The sequence below is a fragment of the Rutilus rutilus genome (assembly GCF_951802725.1).
Source record: "Rutilus rutilus genome assembly, chromosome: 15".
In the NCBI taxonomy this organism is placed as follows: Eukaryota; Metazoa; Chordata; class Actinopteri; order Cypriniformes; family Leuciscidae; genus Rutilus; species Rutilus rutilus.
The window spans coordinates 37,068,808-37,092,119 of record NC_140220.1 but is presented as its reverse complement, the minus strand read 5'-3'; the positions used below and the strand labels follow the sequence as shown (position 1 = coordinate 37,092,119).

Here is a 23,312-nt window from a genome sequence, read left to right as displayed (position 1 = left end):
GGTTGCCATTGTGGCTTTCCACGCTCCTCTGGGTGATGGGCCCCAGGGGAGACATCAGCTGGTCGTACGTTTCTTCCGTGGGGCTTGGAGGATGAGACCTGCAGAAACCAGAGCTCCCACATGGGACCTGGCAGTGGTTCTCGAAGGGCTTGTCGAGGCCCCAACGGACCTCTAGAGTCGGCTGAGGCCAAGAACCTTTCCCTCAAGGTAGCTTTTTTATTAGCCATTACTTCTCTGAGGAGAGTAGGAGATTGTGAGGCCCTTTCTATATCTCACGGGTGCCTGGAGTTTGCTCCAGGCGATATTAAGGCTATCTTGCATCCCAGGCCGGGCGATGTGCCTAAAGTGCCATCTAATGTGGCACGGCCTACGGTTCTGCAGGCTTTTCATCCTCCACCTCACATGATGGTGGATGAAGAAAGACTTAATTTGCTCTGCCCTGTCAGAGCTCTCAAGATTTATGTTCAGAGGTCTTCATGGAGGAAGTCAGACCAGTTGCTGGTGTGCTTCAGGTCGCCCAAGAAGGGGCTTCCCGCATCCAAACAGACCATCAGCAACTGGATCGTTCAGGCTATCTCTATGGCCTATCAGGTGCGCAGCTTGCCTTCACCTTTGGCCGTGAGGGCTCATTCAACCAGAGGCATGGCGTCCTCTAGAGCCCTCCTCTCAGGGGCCCCAATCCAAGTGTGTGATGCAGCTGGATGGGCCACCCTTCATACTTTCATCAGATTCTATAGCCTGGACATTCCTTCTACGCCAGGCACTCTAGTGCTCTCGTTCTAATTGTGCCTGTGCGCAGCTTCACACTGGGACAGGCAGGGCTCGTTGTGGCATAGTGGGTACTCATTCCCCAAAGTGTCATCATCAACGCAGTGCGAGTTCCCTCTAAAGGGAACGTCTCGGGTTACGACTGTAACCCCTGTTCCCTGAGAAGGGAACGAGACACTGCGTCCCTTTGCCACGACTCCCCCTGCCTGGGAGCGACTTGCTTCGTCACAGAAGCTATCTCTATTGTGTGCCGGCGTCCCTTTGTAGCTTCCGTTACGTCATGATGCAGCACCAATCAGGATTGGATTAGTTTCAGTCATACTTCAGATGCGTTACACTAAGAGCGTTCCCCCTAAAGTGTCTCGTTCCTTTCTCAGGGAACAAGGGTTACAGTCGTAACCCGAGACGTTTATTATAAGCACACTGCAGTTTTGTTGTCTGTCACTTTAAATGCTTGTGCTCTTTAAAGCAGGATGGATTCTGATTGGCTGTCAATGTTTTTATCGTTTACACTCATTCTGAAAGTGATTAAAACGATATCGTTCCTCTGTGTCGTTATAGTTGTGCTGTGGACTCTGCTACTCTTTAATATTTATAATGATTTCAAGAACCATATTTTATGGTTATAGTTATCGTACATGGAGTGATGAGTTTGATCCGCAGTAATCGTGAGGCTTGACTTACTCTTGCTGGTCCTGCTGTAGACAGCGCTCGCTGCAGTGAAGTCCATCAGACAGGAAGTCCACCACAGAGCCCTTCCTGTTACAGCGCACACACACCAGGCCTCGCTGGGCCCACGACGCCTCCTCCTGTGAGACCGGCCGTGAGGACAGAGCTGAGGGAAATCAGGACAACACCGAGAAACTTTACAATCCTCAGGGAGATTAAACATCATTCACATCACAATATTCCACTAACTGAGTGACTGATCCTAACATTACCGACCAATCATCACCTGCGTTCTCAGACAAACCTGGGCTCTCTTCAGATGAAAGTCCACGGAGAATCTGTGTGTTTGGATAGCTTTAAAGGCAAGGTTAAATCAATCTTGAATCATTCCCAAACTTAGGGATGCACCGATATGAACATTTTGTCCGATACCGATAACCGATAATTCTTTATATTTAAAAGCCGATAACCGATATATTGGCCGATAAATCTAAATTCAAATTTTTATATAATTTTTGAGAGCCTGATTACAAAAACAAAAGTCTCACCATTAAAGCCATGTCCCAAGCACACGATTATAATGATATTCTCATTATAATTTTATGTAGCTGATATGACAGATTTGCGCTGCACATGTTGCACTGAACTGTATTTTCTTTTTTTGAAGTGACTCCAATCATATTTAAAGCTATTTAAAGCCATCATGGTGAACAGTGAACATCTGAATTGACTCAGCTGAAGGAAATACTCAATTATTTATCAGCTTTAATATATCGGCCAAATTTTCTTATTGGGCCGATAACGCCAACATTAAAAATGAACATATATCGGCCGATACCGATATGGTGGCCGATATATCCTGCATCCCTAGTAGGAGTCCATTAAAAACATTTTACTCCAGAAAAGCCAAGCTAAATGTTGATTTAGTAGCTATCATGCTGTTTGTTTGTGTGCATGGCAAGTATTGTGGGATTCATCCATATAGATCATTTAAAACAACACATAATTATTTACAAGTTATTCTTAAAGGATTTTCTGAAAGAAATCACAGCAAACACTTAATAATTAGAAAGCTTTATCTACACAATGACTGTTTTTGATGTATAACTCTACATCAGCTCCAGTGGCGATCAATGTCACTAGCCTTCAAAAGAGAAACATCAAGTCAACTTAAGTAAAGTTCAAGTATATTTTCCAGTAAGTAAGTATATACTTATTACTTTATGCAATAAAATCAGCATACTAGCAGTATAATTGTGTGTACTATTTCCATTACTTCTTGGGACTAAATTGGCCCACTTTTCAGTTTATAAAAGTATTTTTAACTGTACTTTAAGTGTAACAGCAGTAAACTTTAAGTACACAACTAAGTAAGTTTTTCTTTTCTATTGCGACTATGTGAACTACACTACAAGTGAACTGACAGGTATACTGTTTGTTTATAAACTTAATCTCACTTTTTAGTCTAATGTAAGTGAGTAACTACTTTATGAAGTATGAGGTTTATGAAGTACACTCTCAGAAAACTACTATTTTGATACTTGTGTATTTTTATACTTCTAAGTTTACTTTATGTGAATTTAACATCATACTTATACACTGAAAAAAAAACCATCTTGAATCTAAATGGTTTTAAGTCAAAAATATGTTTTAACCTAAATACCTTCATTTGTCCCAAAATAACTAGTTTATATGGGTTAAATCAGCTCTTTAGGGTGTGTTCACACTTGGCCGGTTTGGTTTGATTAAAGCGAACTCTGGTGCGATTGCTCTGTTAGTGCGGTTCGTGCTAAGTGTTAACGCTGCCATCCGAACCAAACAAGCGGGCCGAGACCGTTAAAAAAAAATTGGTCTCAGTCCGCTTCTAAATTAACTCTGGTGCGGTTCGACCGAAATATGAACGCAACATGGACCAAAACAGGATGTGATGTCACAAGATGCGACCCTAAAAAGGACAGATTGCTCAGCTTCGATTATAGTCGTTCCTGTTTAGGTTTTAATGTTTGTTCTTGAAATGGACCTTTACCTGAACATCACTTCATATATGTAATGAATCAGGTGATTGAATCAGAGTTCACTGTGCCATAGCAAACGTGTTGAATCTGTTCACCTGCACTGACGCGATCAGCTGAAATCACTGTCAAAAGATGCTTTTCTCTTTCCAGATTCTTTTAATCACATTACTGTGTAATTTAGCAATTTCTTTAAGGCAGATTAAAATCTCACAATTCATTCCAGCCCACCTGAGAACTGCATCCACTATTTTTTACCACTTTAAAGGATTAGTTCCCTTCAGAATTAAAATTTCCTGATAATTTACTCACTCCCACGTGATCCAAGATGTTCATGTCTTTCTTTCTTTCAGTCGAAAAGAAATGAAGGTTTTTGAGGAAAACATTCCAGGATTTTTCTCCATATAGTGGACTTTAACGGGGTCCAATCAGGGTACAACGGTTTGAATAAATATATAAAAGGTAAAAAAAACGATGTTGGTAGATTTTGAAATTTGAGGAGAAAATGAGATGGAGTTTTTCGCCCTACACTCCCTTTCTGAACCAGAACACGCGTGACCTTTCAACGTGATTACGTAATGTGTGACGCATCGCAGAGCTAGTGCAAGACGAGCATTCGTGGCTAAGAAGTATATAAATGTTTATTGTTTTTTTTATAAAATGTCCGCTGGTTTGTCTAGATAAGACTCTTATTCCTCGGCTGGATCGCGTCGAGACTTTGAAGCTGCACTGAAACTCACATCTGGACCTTCGACCCGTTGGACCCCATTGAAGTCACTATATGGAGAACAATCCTGGAACGTTTTCCTCAAAAACCTTCATTTCTTTTCGACTGAAGAAAGAAAGACATGACCATCTTGGATGACGTGGGGGAGAGTAAATTATCAGGAAATTTTTATATTGAAGTGATCTAATCCTTTAAGAGCATAATGTAGTGAAATCTGCAGCTCATTTCCGTGGGATGTTGCTGTGTAAAACTTGAGACAGTAACCAAGAAGCAAAGTGTCTTAGGGAAAGGGCACTGATCACCAAAAGTGAGTGTATTATTGTGCGTTTACCCTCTTGTGCCGTGGGGACGCTCCATGTGGTGGTGGCGTGAGCTTTTTTGCCCCTCTCCTCCTCCATCTCGTCCGTTATGACCTCCAGGACCCCAAACTCATTCACCCGGAACTGACACACACACACAACAGAGACGCTCACACACTGCTGGATGTACACAACTCACACAGGATTTAACCCAGCGAGCAATTTTGCATATTAAAGACATCTAATAGCCGTCCAAACACAGTCCAGACGTCTAGGCTAAAACAAGGAGAAATTTGGGCTGTCAGTGAGAATTTAACAGACGTCTAACAGCCCAAGAATAGACTAGTCATCAAATAGATACAAAGAAATAGAGTTAAGAAATGAAACCAAACACCTTGTAATCACTGTTTACTTTGCTTACATGATGGAATATCAAACATCTCGGTAGTTATTTGGCAAAAACGACATGTAACCAAATTCAAGGTTATTTTGGCTAGAAGTGGGTTACTTAAAGCCGGACTATATCGGGTCTATAGTTAACCGAGACGGTGAAATGACAGCTATTGCATGCTGGGAATGCAGTTTTTAGGTTGCGTGTGTGTTCCCTCACCTTGAGCTCACTGCCGGGAAGAGTTCCCACTCCGTCCTTCCAGTCCATGGCTTCGTACACATCAAACTCTGGAGCGGCTGCGCTCGGGCCCGACGACTCCATCACACACGCACACACACGGCTAACCTGAAACGGCACGCCACACCTCACACACTTACACAATACACCACTGAAAATCTTTCACATGCACATTAATTCAGCTCTAAGTGTGTTTTTACTCCAGGAAACCAAAGCTTAATGTTGATTAAGTATTAGTTTTTGAGGTAAAATGCAGCCCAGACATATTCTTTACAGGGATTGTGGGATTCATTCGTATTTACATTTACATTTACATTTATTCATTTAGCTGACGCTTTTATCCAAAGCGACTTACAATTGCTATATATGTCAGAGGTCGCACGCCTCTGGAGCAACTAGGGGTTAAGTGTCTTGCTCAAGGACACATTGGTGTCTCACAGTGGATTCGAACCCAGGTTCGTATACTAAAGAAAAATCATTTCCAACAACACTTGTGATTATTTTAAAGGTTCTCCCAGCAAACAATTATGTAAACAATTACCATGTTATTTTAGTCCAGAACTGGTTTAACAGCTGTCACCTAATGAACTGCACTGTTTTTGTGCATTTAGACAGTAGACAATGCATTTGTAAGCTCTCTATCATTTATAATCTATATATATATCATAAAAAATATTAGAAGAAGTCTTCTTATCTGTCCTTCAAAACCTTTAGCCTAAAAGTCACTCCTGAACAACCATAAACCAATACAACTGTTTCTATAGCTTAAGTAGCAAGCTGATCTGGAAGGACACATAAACAGGCTATGAACACACACACACACACACACATGCAGTGTTTAGAGCACACAGTGTGTCTGCTAACTAAAGCCAGTTTAGCAGGAGTGTGTGAGTGGCGCATGAGGCCTACAGCGTGTGTGTGTGTGTGTGTGTGGTTCCCTCGGCCGCCGACAGGGGTCGCTCAGCCGCGGCGCTACTGGAAACTTTCAACAATGATATCAAAAGAAATGCTAGTAATATTGTCACATATTACAACATTTCCTGTACGCATCGCGTGTTTTGATTCATTTTAACATCGTTTAGCATTACATTCTTAAGTCAGAGTTGAATAATTGTGGTATAGCTGCACGTGAAATGATTTTCGCTGCTGCAGTTGGTATTTATTCGGTTGTATAAATAAACTATAAGTTCATTTTCTCAACGAATATTTAAAATCTGCGTGCAAACGCTTTACTTTTTTAACGTGAAGTACAATACGACATCAAAATCGACATAACAGTTTTTTACTAATGATTTTTAGATTAAATTTGTAGACGACGATGATGATGATAGAAATAAAATGTATTTTTTTTAATGAAAAACAAATTTAAATAAAATACATGAGTTTTGACGCACCAGGTTTTTTTTTTCTATTAAACACGTTTGCTTGTATTCAGCTCTATTATATTAAATAGTTTACCCTGAATGAGGTGAAATTATTCATCTCGACGGTGTTATTTTTCCTCAAATATCGACGAAGACGAGCAGTGATGACATATTTCAGACGGCGCAGTATCAGATATTAAAACACTTTTCTTTAATGTGTTTTAAAGGCAGTTTCTCAAAATGGCGGAGCAGGAATTATATTCACTATATAATTGAAAGACACAGGCCTGGCGAATCGCGTCATTATTGCTGATCAATGACATTTAAAGTGAATGATTGAGCAGATGATCGCAGAGCTGATCGAGACATGTTTTGTTTCGCACGGTCAGTTCCTGCCATGTACAGGAGCGAATGCACTCCTGCTTTGCATTATTCTACACACACTCATAAATACACGCTTTATTCCTGCCATCAGCCACAAATACACACTTTGATCCTTTCTATCGACTGCGTCTATTTTGAGTGTCATTCATTAGCGTTATTCTTTATTTCATACTCTCTCTCTCTCTCCCTCTCTCTCTCTCTCTCTTCCTGCTGCTCATATTATTGATGACACGTCCAGGCGTTTTCTACTTTATATCTAACTTTCATTATTATTCCGTCGCATTAAACCTCCCGCGAAAGTCTAACACGGTTTATTATACAGTATACAATGCTACACAAGCAGTTTATCCTAGCGTGCGATTGTTTTAATTTGTCTGTTTCTTACCCAAATTCTCCCACGAGTACTGAGAAATTGGCCAGGCGGACTCCAGTGCGCATGCGCACAGCCGTCGCGCTTCACACTCGCCCATCATGACAATAACGAAAGTTTTGCGCTGAAACAATCCCGACGAATCTCGACGATATCGCGCACGTTCACGGACCCTCCAGGCTCGTCTCAAACCTGTCTGTGCGGCTTTTAATGCGCAGCGACGTGCTCCGAGGGCGTAAAACATCGCCATTTCTGTGTTTGTTACTAAGAATATATTCCTGCGCGCGACCGACCCTTCCAAAATGCGCATAGACATCTCAGTAAATACAAACAATCAAACTCTGGAGTGTTGCGTGTGGTTTTATTGAGAGGAGATGGAGAAATGTGACAGTGTGTGATAGCTGTCTGCATTGCTCTAGTCGTGTAGGTTGAACATATTTAACTAGCTATACTTGCTGGACTACTGAACTGAACAGCAAACACTGGCTCTACTGTTGTAGCCTATAGCCTACTAAACTAAACAACAGCCCAGCTAACGAAAATATATCACAAGAACGTTTTGCTAACCTTCCCATTAAATTATGAAAACAGTATTTCTGAACATTCAAAATGTCTTCTGGTTATGTGAACATTCCATTTTGTTAGGAACGTTACAGTTGAATGTTCCATGAACGTTCTGAAACTAGTAACATTATAGAACGTCCAACTAAGGTAAACACGTTCCATGAATAGTGTACTGTTTAAACTATAGTGAACTATGTTACTAAACTGTGCTGTACAGAACCAGAACAATAGCCCTTTTTTTTATCTGAACTATCTTAATCTATAGATAAGTTTAGTTTAGAACAACACAAAGCTATAATGAACCACTTAAAACAATATTGAGTTCTAGTAACCTAAAGAAATACACCATATTCAACTGTAGGCTACATAACAATAAATATACTAGAAAATATAATTAACTGAACTATTCAGAACAACACTAGGTACATTAATGTACTACAAAACTAAAATATACTGAATTATGTTCTACTATAGGCTACTATAGTCCAGTCTTAACAGTTGATATGAATAACACACACTCTTCTGTTCTCACAACACGTAAATGATGCTGACACTTTTAATGTAATCATTTTATCTTTATATCTAAAAGGTTTCACAGACAGGTCTTAGATTAAGCCAGGATTAGACCCTAGTTAAACTAGGACATTTATGCAGCTTTTATAAACGTGCCTTGGTAAAAAACATTACTGTGTGCATCTTGAGACAAAACAATGACACTGATATATTTTAAGCTCAAACATGCATTTTGGACTCAAGCCGTGTCTGTGAAACGGGGGTAAATGACAAACAGTGATAAAATAAACTGGCCATACTATTAGGTTTCCCAACGAAGTAATCCAGAGCTGGATTTGAGCAATTTGTTCCCGTTAAAACTGCTATTTATCAGTGCAATCCAACTGTATAACTCAGACTTTAACTATTGTCATCCACACTTGATCTAATCAAACTCTAGTTTAGACCTTGTGTTATTTGTCTGGTAATCCATTTAGACTAGAGATAGACTAGACTATGTAAATATTTTGTTTGCTAATTTATTAAAACAAGAATGAAGTTGCAGTATGTACAGTAGTAGGTGTTAATTATTTCACTGTAAATTTGCAATAAATTGCAGGTTACCAGTTGCATGACTTTCACAATAAGTTACCGTATCATTTTTACAGTAAATAATTGTGAAATGACATAATTCACAATAATTATGCCGTCATATTACTGTGATTTAGCAGTAAGCTGCTGTAGAATTAAAATGAATGAAATTACAGTTAGTGTCTATCATATTACTGTAATTTTTTACAGTTTTTTTTGTTTTTAATCCACAGGGTTTTTAGTTTTTAAAAAACTTAGTTTTTAGTTTTTAATTTAAATTTACATTTACATTTAAATTTTGCGACTTCCAGTGGAGTCAAATGCTAACATGAAAAATGTAGGCCTGTGTTGCAAATAGAGTTCAAAGAGTCAGATTTTCAAGGTGTGGATTCATGTGATCTTGTGTCAGGTTTAGCGCTGGACCTGTTACTGTATCTCTACAGATTCAATTCTTCTATTACATTTCTTACGTTAGTCTTGTAAGATGCTCTGATCATAGAAGATCGCTATTAGCACCGAAAAAAATAATAGTTAAATATTTCTTGATCTATAAGCAGCTTTGTTTATTACCTTACCCATCACTCTTAAAAATAAATGTTCTTTATTGGTATCAATGGTTCCATGAAGGACCTTTACCATCAATGCAATCTTTCCATTCCACAAAATGTTCTTTATAGTAGAAAAAGTTTCTTTAGATTTTTTTTAAATGTTCTTCACACTACTTCACACAAAACTGATCACTGAAAGGTTCTTTGGGGAACCAGAATGGGTCCTTCCACGGCAGGGGTGTCCAATCCTGTTCCTAAAAGGCCAGTGTCCTGCAGAGTTCAGCTCCAACCCCAGCTAATCAGCGGCTGTGTCTGAAATCGCCCCCGTTACCCTTAAATAGGGACGTATTTGATGGAACAGCCATTTGTAGTGGTGTGTGAAACCATAAGTGCACTCATCCAATCCCACAATGCACTGCAATAAAGAGTGTACAACTAATGTACTCTCAGCGGTTAGAGAAAATCCCATAATGCACTGTGAGCGCCACCCGTCGAATGTATTCCCACGTCTGACCAGAAGATGGCGCCAGAATCCATCCATTCTCCAAACCGCTGGTCCAATGTGGCTACAGCGTAATATCATGGTATACATTCCTTTCTAATTGAGTATTATATGCTAGTTTCCATGACAGAGTTCAGGATAAATCTGTTCATTACGACTGGAGCTGCCAGTGTGCTACGATTCAAATGATTATTAAACAGCACAAACAATGCAAAAGTGGCAACCCTTCCTCCACACTCAGTGTCTGAATTCAATCACTCGTTTTCATTCACTCCTTCAAGTGGACTATATTAGTGGAGTAATGTAGTAGGGAAAAATGTAGTTCGGACACAGCCAAGGTCTTATCGTAGGCATATTAGACTCTTGCAGGCAGGTGTGTTGAGCTCTGCAGGACAGCCTTTATTTGCAGAGGAGAAGCTCCAGGCTTTTGCCGTGTGTTTGCAATCAGAGCATTAGTGAGGCCCGGCTTACGGTCAGCGTTCACATCCATCATAAAGGTGTTCAGTGGGACTCGGGTCTGGGCTCTGTGCGGCAGAACCTCCCTTAACTATGTAGATGTTTCTAGAAAGCCACTGTATGTGCAGCACTGAGAACGTTCTTCACTGGCTTTACTGGAGAAGCCAAACATGCTCCTTTTTGGCATATATTGGATGATATATTAAAATATAAAAAAATCTGAAAAACAAATTTTTTTTAATCAAAGTATCATGATTAGTGAACACAGGAATAAACAGAAAATACATTTGGTATACTTTAGTTTGAGGGCATGCCATTAGAATTTCCTTTATTTAATCAAATTGAATCCCAATGTTCCCTTTGTAAGTCTTATTTAAAAACGTATTTATTTTCTTTAGCTTTCGAATAAGTTATGTTTGCTTTGTTATATGATTTTAATGTTTTCATTTTTGTAAAGCACTTTGGGGCAACGTCTGAAAATGTGCTATATAAATAAAGTTGCTTGCTTGCTTGCTTTCAAATCGATCCAAAAAGGTGCTTCCTAACAGGACTGACCCGGTTCTCAAGCAAGTAGGCCTTGATTGTGTGCGTCATTGTGGAGTAGACCTATATTGTTTCTGAAATCTGCACCATTTCTAAAATGTGTTCACAAGTTAGCAATGCTAGAACAGAAATATTGTTAGCAGGTGTGCTAATGTGAGGTATTCTAGCGGGTCCTTACTGAATGAGGGGTATTTTTAGTGTGTGTGTGTGTGTGTGTGTGTAATTAGTTAGCGTAGACCAGGCCTGTCGGTGGGCTTTATCCTCAACAGATTTACGGGAGTGTTGCTAATCTTATTAAGAGCAGCCATGACAGATGCGCAGATTCAGTGTTGTGCTACTGCTAGCGTCCATCAAAGAATCGCCGGCCATTCATGTTGTTGGACTACTGTTGCCGGTGCTGTGGGACCACTCTGATCAAACGCCATGGCCAGCTGCCGATCAACGGCAAGATCCAGGACACCTGGGTAAAGTTTGATCCACTCCAGCATAGCTCACTTACTACTAGTGCCACATGTCTATATGCATTACTTCCAGATGACTTCTGTGATTGACTGACTGAAAAACAGGCACCGTTTTATTGAGGAAATAATTCAGGCTCATGAACAATGGAACATGTTTGATTAGACACCGCAAAAACAATACTGATAAAACTAGGACTATAACTCGTGTAGACATATTTCCCAGCAGTCAAACAACTGTGTTGTGTGTTTATTGTCAGGCTGTTCTTCAAAACCTGCTGATGTGTATGGTGTGCTTCTACTCAGTGTACTATATTGTGGTCAGTCTCTGCATCGGCATTCTCAGGTGAGGTTCTCCACACTGAGCGGCACTTCCTCTCTCTCTCTCTCTCTCTCTCTCTCTCTCTCTCTCTCTCTCTCTGTGTGTGTGTCTGCTTTTTATGTGGTGATCGTCTGACTTCCTGTATAGAGAAAAAAACAGTCTACGTCAGTGGATCTTAGCACTTTGTGATATTAGTCCCAGAGATTGTTTCATGGATTCACAAAATGGCCAGTTCTCTTATTCAACCCATGAACATCGTGTTATTAATGAACATATTGTTGGGCCTATGCTATGGTTCATGTTATATGTAAAACATTTAAAGGTTTGGACGTTTTTTTTTGTGTTAGTTTTGTGCGAGAAACATGTGTCGGGTCACTATGTGATGTGACATCTGCACTCTCATCGAATGAAAGGTTCCGTGGGGTTCTATATAGAACTCTAGGGTTCTTGACTCAAACACTTCTTGCCAAAAAGGTTCTATATAAGGAGAAATGTCTTAAATGATTGCATAATACTTTCATGTTTAATGGGTTATTGATTTTTTTTTTTCTAGTGATAAAGTTTGTTTACGATCAGTTTAATTAATAAAATTGAATTAAAATACTAAATTAATTAATTTAAGCTAAATCCATACAAAGATCACATTACGGGAACCCCTAAAAGGTTTGTGAAGTGCCTGACGGAACCCTTTATGGTTCCATGTAGAACATTTCCTTCTAAAAGTCCGGGGCCTCGTTTATAAAATGCATGTACAATCGGATTTGATCCTACATTCCTTGGACTTATAAGGATTTATAAAGGCAGAAACTGACGTGAAAATGTTCTTATGCATCTGACAACTGTAGGGCATACGTACCAACCTTTTGTGCTCATTTATAACAATAATAAAAATAATCCATAAAGTTTGTACCATATTCTGTAGATTTATAAAGGAATTTTTTTTGTGCATATAGACGTTTCAAAAAATCGCCCACAGGAACATTTTGTAAGTTGTTGTATGTTCACATTTAGGATCAATCCACACACGTCTTTATAAAAGAGGCCCCGGTCTCCTGAATTTTGTGATGCAAACTTAGAATAGAGCAGGATCATTTTTGATGCAAATTGGATTCTACTCTCCTAATCCATATGTTGTTGTTTTTTAGCTACAGTAAACTTAATTACAGTAGTAAACTATTAACGTTATCACATTCTTGATCTGAACTAATGTTACAGAGATGTTACAGAATTGAATCAAGCTGTTTGGGTGTTTATTTGTTGCTGTTTGTTTGTTTGTTGTAATCAGGGTCGACGAGGTTGACAGCTTGTTAGCGCCTTTCGACTACACCACTCAACCATCATGGCAAAGTCCAAAATATTTAGGTAGGCTTGGTTCAAGGATACAGTGGATACTTTATGTTGTGTAAAGTTGTAGTTGACTGAACACTGGCTCAAGACTTACACTTGCAGTCACACAAACTTTGCATTATGATCTGCAGTTGAGGGCTGTTTAACCCTCATCCTCTCATTCTGTAACAGATCCTTCCCTCGCGGGTCAAAATGACCCGAAGCCCTAAAAGTATACCTTTTTTTTTGTCCAGAAAGGTCATATCATTTCATTTTTATACTATTTTTAAATAGTTTTAAATCTTTTTTTGGGAGATAATATATATTGGTTTCAGTCTTTGTGAGTTCTTAACGTTGTATGTTGGCTGTTCCCCGAGTCCTGTTCCCCGAGTCCTGTTTCCCGAGTCCTGCACATGGAGCCCTGTTCCCGAGTCCTGTTCCCCGAGTCCTGTTCCCCGAGAGTCCTGTTCCCCGAGTCCTGTTCCCCGAGTCCTGCACATGGAGCCCTGTTCCCGAGTCCTGTTCCCCGAGAGTCCTGTTCCCCGAGAGTTCTGTTCCCCGAGAGTCCTGTTCCCCGAGAGTCCTGTTCCCCGAGTCCTGTTTCCCGAGTCCTGCACATGGAGCCCTGTTCCCCGAGTCCTGTTCCCCGAGAGTCCTGTTCCCCGAGAGTCCTGTTCCCCGAGTCCTGTTCCCCGAGTCCTGCACATGGAGCCCTGTTCCCGAGTCCTGTTCCCCGAGAGTCCTGTTCCCCGAGAGTTCTGTTCCCCGAGAGTCCTGTTCCCCGAGAGTCCTGTTCCCCGGGTCCTGTTCCCCGAGTCCTGTTCCCCGAGTCCTGTTCCCGAGTCCTGCACATGTTGCAGGAGCCCGAGTCCTGTTCCCCGAGTCCTGTTCCCCGAGAGTCCTGTTCCCCGAGAGTCCTGTTCCCCGAGAGTCCTGTTCCCCGAGAGTCCTGTTCCCCGAGAGTCCTGTTCCCCGAGAGTCCTGTTCCCCGAGAGTCCTGTTCCCCGAGAGTCCTGTTCCCGAGTCCTGCACATGGAGCCCTGTTCCCGAGTCCTGTTCCCCGAGTCCTGTTCCCCGAGAGTCCTGTTCCCCGAGAGTCCTGTTCCCCGAGAGTCCTGTTCCCCGAGAGTCCTGTTCCCGAGTCCTGCACATGGAGCCCTGTTCCCGAGTCCTGTTCCCCGAGTCCTGTTCCAAGAGAGTCCTGTTCCTCGAGTCCTGTTCCTCGAGTCCTGTTCCTCGAGTCCTGTTCCCCGAGTCCTGTTCCCCGGGTCCTGTTCCCCGAGTCCAGTTCCCCGAGAGTCCTGTTCCCCGAGAGTCCTGTTCCCCGAGAGTCCTGTTCCCTGGATCTTGGTAAGTTTTGAAACTGAAGAAGTGCTGATTTGCTGATCTCAACCTTCTGATTAGAGAAGTTCTGATGTTTTGTGCATAATAAAACATGCGTTTGCATCGGCAGTTGTCTTTCAGACGTGTGTGTGTGTGTGTTTGTTGTGCAGTGAGTGTGATCTCCACAGAGGTGACGTACGTTCTGGGCGGTCTGATATTCGCGTGGATCGTGGAGGAATGTGTGTGGGACTACGCCATCACTGTCACACTGCTGCACGTTGGACTGACCGTAGCCGGTGAGAGCATCTAAACACACATTAAAAGACCTGAGATTAAGCATATTTGGTCAAATCATTTTGACAAGTTAACCTGAATGCCTGATATCATGGGTTCAAAACAAGCCAAGCAGTAAAATGCTGTCAACAAGCACAGAAAGTAATTTAATTTAGTCTCTCAGTGTAACGAGAATCCACTGATGGCGATTCGAGGATGTGAACACACGTAAAGTTTTATTCTAAATAAGCATATTATAAGCATGATACAAAACAAACACCGAACTTGATATGAGCATAACTTGATTATTAACTAGTGGTCGACAAATATTGCAGATGCCAATATCTTGTGTGGCTGATGGTCGATGTATATATATATAATTTATATTTATAATTATATTTATTTTACTTAATAAGTTAGAAACAAATAGTTTGACAATTAATAAAAAAAATTTATCTGTATGTAGAACGTTCACAGATAGAAATGACGTAGAATCAGAGTGGCGAGCACGTTCCCCAAAACAAACAGTCCAAACACAATCAGTGCAGCATGAATCTCTCTCTTGCTGTCCCGGGTCTGCAGGTCGCTTGTATCCCGTCTCTCCGCCAATCACTGGGATTAAAAACAGGGGTTAGTTATCATCATCAATGACTTCGCATTACCAATCCCCTCCTCCCCCCCAATTTCTAGAGAGGAGGTTGGCTACAGCCATCTGCGCCCCCGTCCTGTGGACCACCTCAAACGTAAAAGGCTATATCGCTTGATCCCAACGGGTGATCCTCGCGTTGGTATCCTTCATGCGGTGGAGCCACTGAAGGTGCGCAGGGTCTGAACAGAGAGTGAACCCTCCTGGGACAGGGTTGCCCACTGAAGCTAGAGCATTGCACTAACAACTGGTTGCCCACTGAAGCTAAGCAGGGCTGAGCCTGGTTAGTACCTGGATGGGAGACTCCTGGGAAAACCAGGTTGCTGCTGGAAGAGGTGTTAGTGAGGCCAGTAGGGGGTGCTCACCCTGTGGTCTGTGTGGGTCCTAACGCCCCAGTGTAGTGACGGCGACACTATACTGTCAAAAGAGCACTGTCCTTCGGATGAGACGTTAAACCGAGGTCATTAAAAATCCCAGGATGTCCTTCAAAAAAGAGTAGGGGTTTAACCCCCGCATCCTGGCCAAATTTGCCCCTTGGCCTCTGTCCATCATGGCCTCCTAATCATCCCCATATACTGATTGACTTCATCGCTGTCTCCTCTCCACCAGTATGCTGGTGTGTGGTGTGCGTTCTGGCACAATATGGCTGACATCGCATCATCCAGGTGATGCTGAACATTGGTGGTGGTTGAGGAGATTCCCCCTTCCATATGTGAGGCGCTTTGAGGACCCAGAAAAAGCACTATATAAATGTAACAAATTATTATTATTCTGATAATAATAATAATACATTTTTCAATGGTGCTGTATCTAGTCTTTCTGTTTGAGAGCTATCGACTCAGATACAGCACCGGCCGCTCCTATCCTCCGATCACCTGGGACAGGACTGACCCCTGTCAGACGCGTCCATCTGCAACTAAAAAGGGAGATCAAAGTTAGGAGAGTGTAAGAGCGGGCCACCGCATGGGGGAGCCTTTACCTTGGTTAGGGCCTATTGGCACAGCTCCGTCCACTGGAGCGAATCTGGTGCTTCCTTTTTAGTGAGGTCTGTCAGCGGGCTGGTGAGCTCAGAATGATTACGAATAAACCTCCTATAATATCCCCGCCAGCCCCAGGAACTGTCTCACCTCCTTTCTGGTCTTATCAATTTGGGGACGCACCGGTCCATGTCAAGTCAAGTCACCTTTATTTATATAGCGCTTTTTACAATACAGATTGTATCAAAGCAGCTTCACATTGATAGCATGAAAATAATACAACAAAGTTTGTTTCTAGAAGAAAATTGGATCATCGTCCACCCTAAATAAGGCAGATCAATAATATTGTTGAATGTTAAATTTCCCCAACTAAGCAAGCCATAAGCCAAGTGGCAAGGAACCAAAACAGCCAAAACAACCAAAACCAAACCATCAGTGACAGAATGGAGAAAAAACTTTGGGAGAACCCAGGCTCAGTCTGGGGCCAACGAGCGAACAGTGTATGATTATGATCCAGGCAGCGTTACAGGTCAGAAGTCAGATTGGTCGTGTCGATGAGGCCTTCACAGGGCTGATGAGGCTGGCACTTCAGGGATGCGGCATGGTTAGGTCCAGGTGCAGATCCACCATCGGATCTGGATACGGCGGAAGAGGAGAGATTAGTTGACACTTCAGGACTGCGTTGTCGTTGCATCCAGGCGCAGTCCCAAGTGAAAGCCCAGATACCATACCTCCACACGCCCCGTAGCCCATCCACCCTCATTGATCTCAGGACAGCGCGCAGATGTTCCAGATGCCGTTGTCAATCATTACTGTATATGATGATGTTATTATAGCAATGATACGCTGGATTCAGTAGTAGAGGAGTGAATAAATGATAGCCATTTTATTCTTAACTAACAGTTCATCTCCAACCCATATTGCTCCGTGAAGTGTCAACGGTTGCTTTGTCCAAGTGGTGTTTATAGCAGAGGGGGCGGAGCTTTAGATTCTAGAGAGCATGGGATGAGAAGCTGAAGTCCGCTGTGATGTCATAAAAATCCGTGATCCATTTTAGCGGAAGTGAGAGACTGTAAGTTTTGAACGCTTATATCTCCTAAATGCAAATTTTGTCATTGTTTTTGGAACACACCAGCTTATTCATCACCTTAAGGCTAATATATTCATACTAAAAGCTAAAAAACATAAATTTAGATTTCAGGGGGCCTTTAAAAAGACTGCCGGTGCTTGTTCGTTTAAAGGATCTAGCTCAATTCTCATCTGCTCCCAAGTTCGCACTTGGGAGCAGATGAGAATTGAGCTAGATCCTTTAAACCTAGTGTCACTACATCGACACAATGCCGAAGTGAGTGACAGGACCGATAGGGAACATAAACAAGAACAAAAGACGAGCAAAAATGTAATATTTAAAGAAATGTCCTTACAGTGGAAGTCTGTGGGCAAAGAATTTTTGTGCAAGTACTTAGTATATAAATTCTTCCATACATTTGTAGGGGTTCTCACGCGTGGCACCATGTTTTGCGTTCTGGTTATACGTCACCTAAGGTGAACGCAAGCGTGTCAGGTGACTCTTTCCTTTTTTAATTGCAGGGCACCAGCCAGGAGTATCACCTTAGACAGTGTAGAACAATCAAATATTGTTGAACAAATGAAGATTATGTAAGTTGAAGGGAGTTTGTCAGGATTTGTGAGATATCGGATAACTTTTAGAGCCTCTTACTGTATTATAAGCACAAGGAAGACACAAGTGTAATCAAATAAATGTTATTAACATAGCGATAAATAAGATTAATCAACAGAACTACTAAAAGAATACCATGAATGTTGAAGGAATAAAGTGCATAAGATATACAAATAAAATACAAGTGATTAAGTTAGGTGTGCTGCTATGGAAGAGTAATGTTATCTTATAGAAAGATAAAGTGTTGTTTTTCTGAAACTTATTATGCATCATGCAAATAAATGAAAGGTTTTTTTATTTTATTAACTAGCATCAGCTATATAACATCTAATGTCAATTAGAAAATCATATTATGATAATATACAACAATGCCAAGGTCTCTGGAAAGAGGTTTGGTTAAATGATATTTAGGTTTCACGTGATTGGGTGAGCAGTCCCAGACGTCTTCCACTGGTTGAGTGTTATTGAGCTGTAAAGTGTCTAAATCGTCTGTTTAGGTTGAACTGTTGCTCTCTGTGGATGAACTTCTGCTAATGCATTATGTCTCCATGTAAACACGGTCCGGATCATTGTTGGGGAAAGTTACTTTCAAAAGGAATGCATTACAATATTGCGTTACTCCCTAAAAAAAGTAACTAATTACTTAGTTACTTTTGTGGAAAGTATTTTTTTGTAAAGTACTTTTGCATAACATTTTTTACCTTGGCTGGCCTTGCTTGTTTCTGTTTTTTAATAAGAAAAATGAAACAAATGTTCTATTTTTGGCAAATGTAAAGGCTCTTTCACACCTAGGGCCCTATTTTACCGATCTAAGCTCATGGTCTAAAGCTCATGGCGCACGTTCACTTAGGGCGTGTCCGAATCCACTTTTGCTAGTTTAACGACGGGAAAAATGGTCGGTGCTCCCGGCGCATGGTCTAAAAGGGTTGTCCCTATTCTCATAATGAGTAATGGGTGTGTTTTAGGATTTACGTGCATTAAACCAATCAGAGTCTCATTTCCCATTCCCTTTAAATGCCAGTTGCGCTCATGGCAGATTCACTATTTACATGATGGGATTTGATAGTGGAAAGACCGAACGCGTCTACAGAGCACAGACAGAACTGCTCGTGCGCGAGGTAAAAGTGCGCAAACAGAGCATCTACGGGACAAGCCGGATTCCACCATATCTTTATGTACACAATAATAATCTTTTACATTGTAATCCTTTTATTTTAAATATTTGGCATGTTTGTGTGCTGCTGCCCTGTGTGTGTAAAGCAGAGTGTACGTGCGTTGTGGACCCGCCTAAAGGCTCACATTACTAACGCGCTCTTTAAATAACAAAAAAAATATTGCGCCATTGACTTTAGACCAGGGTTCAGTTGGTCAACGGCTCAGTCTATTTCTGTTGCCTCAAAATAGCAACGCGTCAACAATACGCCAGAACACACCTCGTTCTCAGACCAGCAGCCCATGGGCGCACAAATGGATGCAAATGCATTTGCTATTTAAACAACGCGGCGCAGGACGTGAAAACGATAACTGCGTCGGGCTGAAACTAGCAAAACACACTTGCGTTGCGCTTGGCGCTGCATTGCGTCGGGTGTAAGATAGGGCCTCAAAAGTGAAATGAATCTCAGGCTGAAATAAATGCAAATTCAAGCCTATACAGTAGAGGGCGCCGCTCGAACAAACCTCACAGTTGTGCTGCTGTTCTGGACCGAAGAAGAAGAAAGTTCAACACTTTGACTTCAGCAATAAAAAATAAATTTAAAAAAGAAACACAAATGTGATGTTTATCTAAAGTGATTTTTGCTTATTAGTATGGCTGAATTGGATCATCGAAGGCCAGCAGCAAAGACATTGGTTAATAAAAGTGAGATTAAATACAAAGAAATTACTTGTAATGTGGTTCGCCCAACACTGGTCCTGATTGTAATTGAACAGAAGCTGATGCGTTTGCTGCAAACACTGAATTCAGCTGATCTGGGGTTCAGGTGCATCGAACGGCAATAAATAATTCAAGTAAACAAAGAAGTAAAAAGCTAGCAGCTGTCACCATTTTCTCCTTTAGTGCCTTTGACCTTAAAATGTTGATAAAAATGTAGATTTTTGTGTGAACATCCCTAATATAAGAGCTAAATCCTGATGTGTCTCAGTCAGTGCTGCATTCATCAGAGTACATGATGAGTTTGAGAGATCTATTAGTGGAAAAACATCTTCACCCACACAACACACGGTCAGCCTCAGACGACTGTAAAGCAGCGCTCAGCTCTTTTCACTGTACGGTGAGAGACCTGCACTGTGGCGATTGAATGAAGTAGATTAGTGAATACACAGAATTATGTCTTTTTCTTTTAATCTGTGAACTTGAGTTGCCGTTCTGGATAATGACGTAATGCTTAGTGAAAAAGTATGTTTACCAAGGCAGATACAATGAAGTGTGACCCTGGCCTGTGGCTATTTGATTTCTGTGATAAATATTTCTATACTGTCAGAGTAATCCAGCTTGAAGTAGCAGCTTCATGTTGTGAGTCTGCAACACCTCACTAAAGCACACTCAGAGACACTGTATTCACATGTGCATAAACCAACCAGATGAAATACAGGAACGTGTCCTGTGTGAACGGCGTGAAGTCCACCTTGGACTGATTGAATCGATTACTGTGGTGTGAACCCAGCAAACGCAGAACGTTGGCACAACGTACCCAACCTTCTAACAGCGTCTTAACAACATGGCCATAAGGTTGCTATAACTACGTTGTGTGGTAAAGGTTGTTACAGCGTTGTCACAATGTTGACATTGAACCACCGTTCAGGGCCGTTGCTTAAGGTTGTGCCGAGGGTGTCTGGACAACCACTGGACGACACATGTACTCGTCACTGCCCTGAAGCGCCAATCAGCCTTTTACATTTCAACTGATCGTTGGGCTCATTGTGTTCTCTCGTTCTTCATCGAGGATACGAGAGAACTGCGTTTAATTTACTTCAGCTAAATAAGATACGTAATTATTCAAACACAACCTACAACTTCCTTGTCTAATGTGACATTTATTTGAACATCTTCTGGTCAGGTATGACAAATATTTAACTTTATGCCAAAAGTATGAAGCCAAAATGACTTTAATGATGAGTAATTGATTTCTGCACTCCTTAATGTTAATGTTTTTTCCTTTTTTTTTTTTTGTTAGGAAAAGCACAGAACAAATAAAAAAATAAAATTGTAACTGCTCGCACACCTGTTTATGTTTTCCTTTGATTTGTCGTCTCGTTGGTTTCTTTGCTAGATTTTCTCATCTCTGCTCATGCTAGCTAACGTTAGTCCACTCCCTGTATAATATGTTTTTTTTCTTGTGTTTTTTTTCACAAATGTATGACTTTTGGAAGTGCAATTTGATTACCATAAGCAGTTTTAATAAAGTTGAATTAGCTAACCTTCATTTTTACTCTTCAAAGTGTAGGCTATACTTGCAGGTGTTGATTATAATGGATTTACTGTTAGGCCCATAAATAATAATAAGGATAAACAATATTTTAAAAGTAAACCACAAAACATAACATGCTAAATGGGGGATATCAATATCTAGCATAAAAAAAAATTAATTGTCAGAACGTCGTCTCTCAGTTGCTGAATGTCGCGCAGCAACTTTGCTACAGCCCTGTCGCGTCTTACAATTCTACGTTGTTACAATGTTGCGAGCACATAGTAGGAATGCAACGTGCTCCAGACGTTGCCACAACGTAAATGTGTTTGCTGGGAAGGCGGTCAGTGACCAGGCACAAAAATATAAGGACTTCTACAGACATATTTCTACTCAATGCTTTATTTGTATGGCATAATAATGTAGGCAGATCTCTTTGAATTATCTTTGTTTGAGAGCTTTTTCAGCATATATTGATCTACAGTAGTTGCCAAAGATGATGTCCGGAGGGAATATTTGCTTTTAATGACCCTACGAGTTTGATTAAAGCATCAAAATATGAGGAAAATAATTGATATTTTGTAAAATATTACAAAAAATTATTTTTGCAAGCTACAGGTTTTATTTTACTATGCAAAGAAAAACAAAAAAGCTGACGTATATCAGTAGTCATTAAAACGTAATCAGTTATTAATATTTGGTTGACTCTTTGGATTTCTTTGTATGGCCAAAAATGATGTCAGCACAATTTGGCATGTTTCATTGCGTTATTATCACAAATAAAACAACCAACTCCAAGCACAACTACGCAATATGATTACAAAATGATGTCAATTTTTCTAGGCCCAACATCACTTTTCTTAACTACTGTCAATCATTTCAGAACTTTTGCACATTTGATGTAAACATTTCAACCAATGCCACTGAAAACAGAGTGATTTCAGAGACAAAAAGATCAAAACTAACGGCATAAGTGTCCACACCCCTTTATGATCGCATATGTGCCTGTGTTCAGAATGAACTAATCATCAGCACAACTAAACCAACATCATGATTTATCTTTGTTTCGTTGTATTAAAACCAGCAGTTTTAACAGGTGTAGACTCTTTATATCCACTATAAATGTATATTTGAAAGCACATGATGTCTAATTGTCTCCCTGTTTTGTCTGTCGTTTTTGTTCCAGTTATGGCTGATTTTCCCTCAACAGAGCACTGGTGGATTGCTCTCGGTAACTTCTGTTCTCTAAAGTGAATCAGGTCACTCATCGTGTGCGTAATGTAATGATAACTGTGCGTCTGTCTTCTCTCCTTTAGGCTCTGGGTTACTGATGATGATTTCTGGAGGGCAACTCCTGGCTTACCGACTCTTCAGATATAATTTTGTACATCCCGCAGATCTTCAGAATTTCTGACGCACTGAGGAGAATGTACAGGGATCGATATTCTCAGTTTTGTACTGTTTTAACTTTTTTTTTACATCATGGTGTAGTTTGAAATGGTTTTGTTATTCCTACTCAATATTTTGCATTATGGATTTGTTTTGGAAACTGCTTATGCTGATAAAATATTTCCAGTAAACCATGTTGTTTTGGTGGCCTTTCTAACATTTTGTGGTGTCAAAACACTCTTCTATAACTCTTCTGACTGGGCTAATATTAACCATCTATGTAGTTGAGTACACGAATACTCTACCCTGGAAATCCAGAGTTCTCGCGAGAGCACGAGTTTACTCTGGCATCCAGTAATGATGCTCATTAACTATGCCCTTGTAGCCGAGCTGCACCAATCACATCGGGTTATCTGATATAGGCGGGCCAGAGGCGAGCTAAACAGATGACGACAGCGCTAGTGACAGTGACAGTGATTGGTCGTAGTGTTATCCAATTGCGTGCAGTGAGATTTTCAAACGCATGCTTGGTGCCGCCCCTCGAGTTGGCCGATTTTCATTACTCAATGTCAGACCCTTATGCTGGGTACACACCA

General features: G+C 41.0%; 3 protein-coding genes across 5 annotated transcripts in view; 2 read left to right on the top strand and 1 right to left on the bottom strand.

Annotated features, from left to right (window-relative positions):
• Window positions 1–7,445, bottom strand: part of l3mbtl3 (L3MBTL histone methyl-lysine binding protein 3) — a 67,400-nt gene extending 59,955 nt beyond the window's left edge. The window contains exons 1-4 of one of the 2 annotated variants that reach the window (XM_084432172.1): window positions 7,237–7,445; window positions 5,086–5,211; window positions 4,508–4,619; window positions 1,453–1,603 (exon numbers count right to left, since the gene is read on the bottom strand). In XM_084432172.1, coding sequence (XP_084288298.1) covers window positions 1,453–1,603; window positions 4,508–4,619; window positions 5,086–5,187 — 365 coding nt within the window. In that variant the 5' untranslated portion in view covers window positions 5,188–5,211; window positions 7,237–7,445. Of the gene's footprint in view, window positions 1–1,452; window positions 1,604–4,507; window positions 4,620–5,085; window positions 5,212–6,561; window positions 6,601–7,236 lie in introns of those variants that run through there. The other variant, XM_084432171.1, reaches the window with a different exon arrangement.
• The window catches only part of LOC311304860 (dynein axonemal intermediate chain 1-like), a 674,193-nt gene that overhangs the window by 523,644 nt on the left and 127,237 nt on the right, over window positions 1–23,312 (top strand). The gene's annotated exons all lie outside the window — the stretch shown is intronic.
• On the top strand, window positions 10,898–22,932 carry tmem244 (transmembrane protein 244). 2 transcript variants are annotated; one of them, XM_084433296.1, is made up of 6 exons: window positions 10,898–11,381; window positions 11,636–11,721; window positions 12,983–13,059; window positions 14,517–14,642; window positions 22,514–22,558; window positions 22,644–22,932. In XM_084433296.1, exons 1-6 carry the CDS (start codon window positions 11,289–11,291, stop codon window positions 22,739–22,741), a joined length of 525 nt encoding a protein of 174 aa, XP_084289422.1. In that variant the 5' UTR covers window positions 10,898–11,288; the 3' UTR covers window positions 22,742–22,932. The 2 variants fall into 2 exon arrangements, with proteins under 2 accessions (XP_084289422.1, XP_084289423.1); XM_084433297.1 differs by lacking the exon at window positions 22,514–22,558 and having other exon boundaries at window positions 11,006–11,381; window positions 22,644–22,904.

Bases quoted from the DNA above. Each gene is read 5' to 3' on its own strand.
- tmem244 (XM_084433296.1), top strand. From the start codon at position 11,289: ATGTTGTTGGACTACTGTTGCCGGTGCTGTGGGACCACTCTGATCAAA. The intron at 11,722-12,982 runs GTGAGGTTCTCC...TGTTGTAATCAG, and splicing joins CTCTGCATCGGCATTCTCAG to GGTCGACGAGGTTGACAGCT. The intron at 14,643-22,513 runs GTGAGAGCATCT...TTTTTGTTCCAG, and splicing joins CGTTGGACTGACCGTAGCCG to TTATGGCTGATTTTCCCTCA.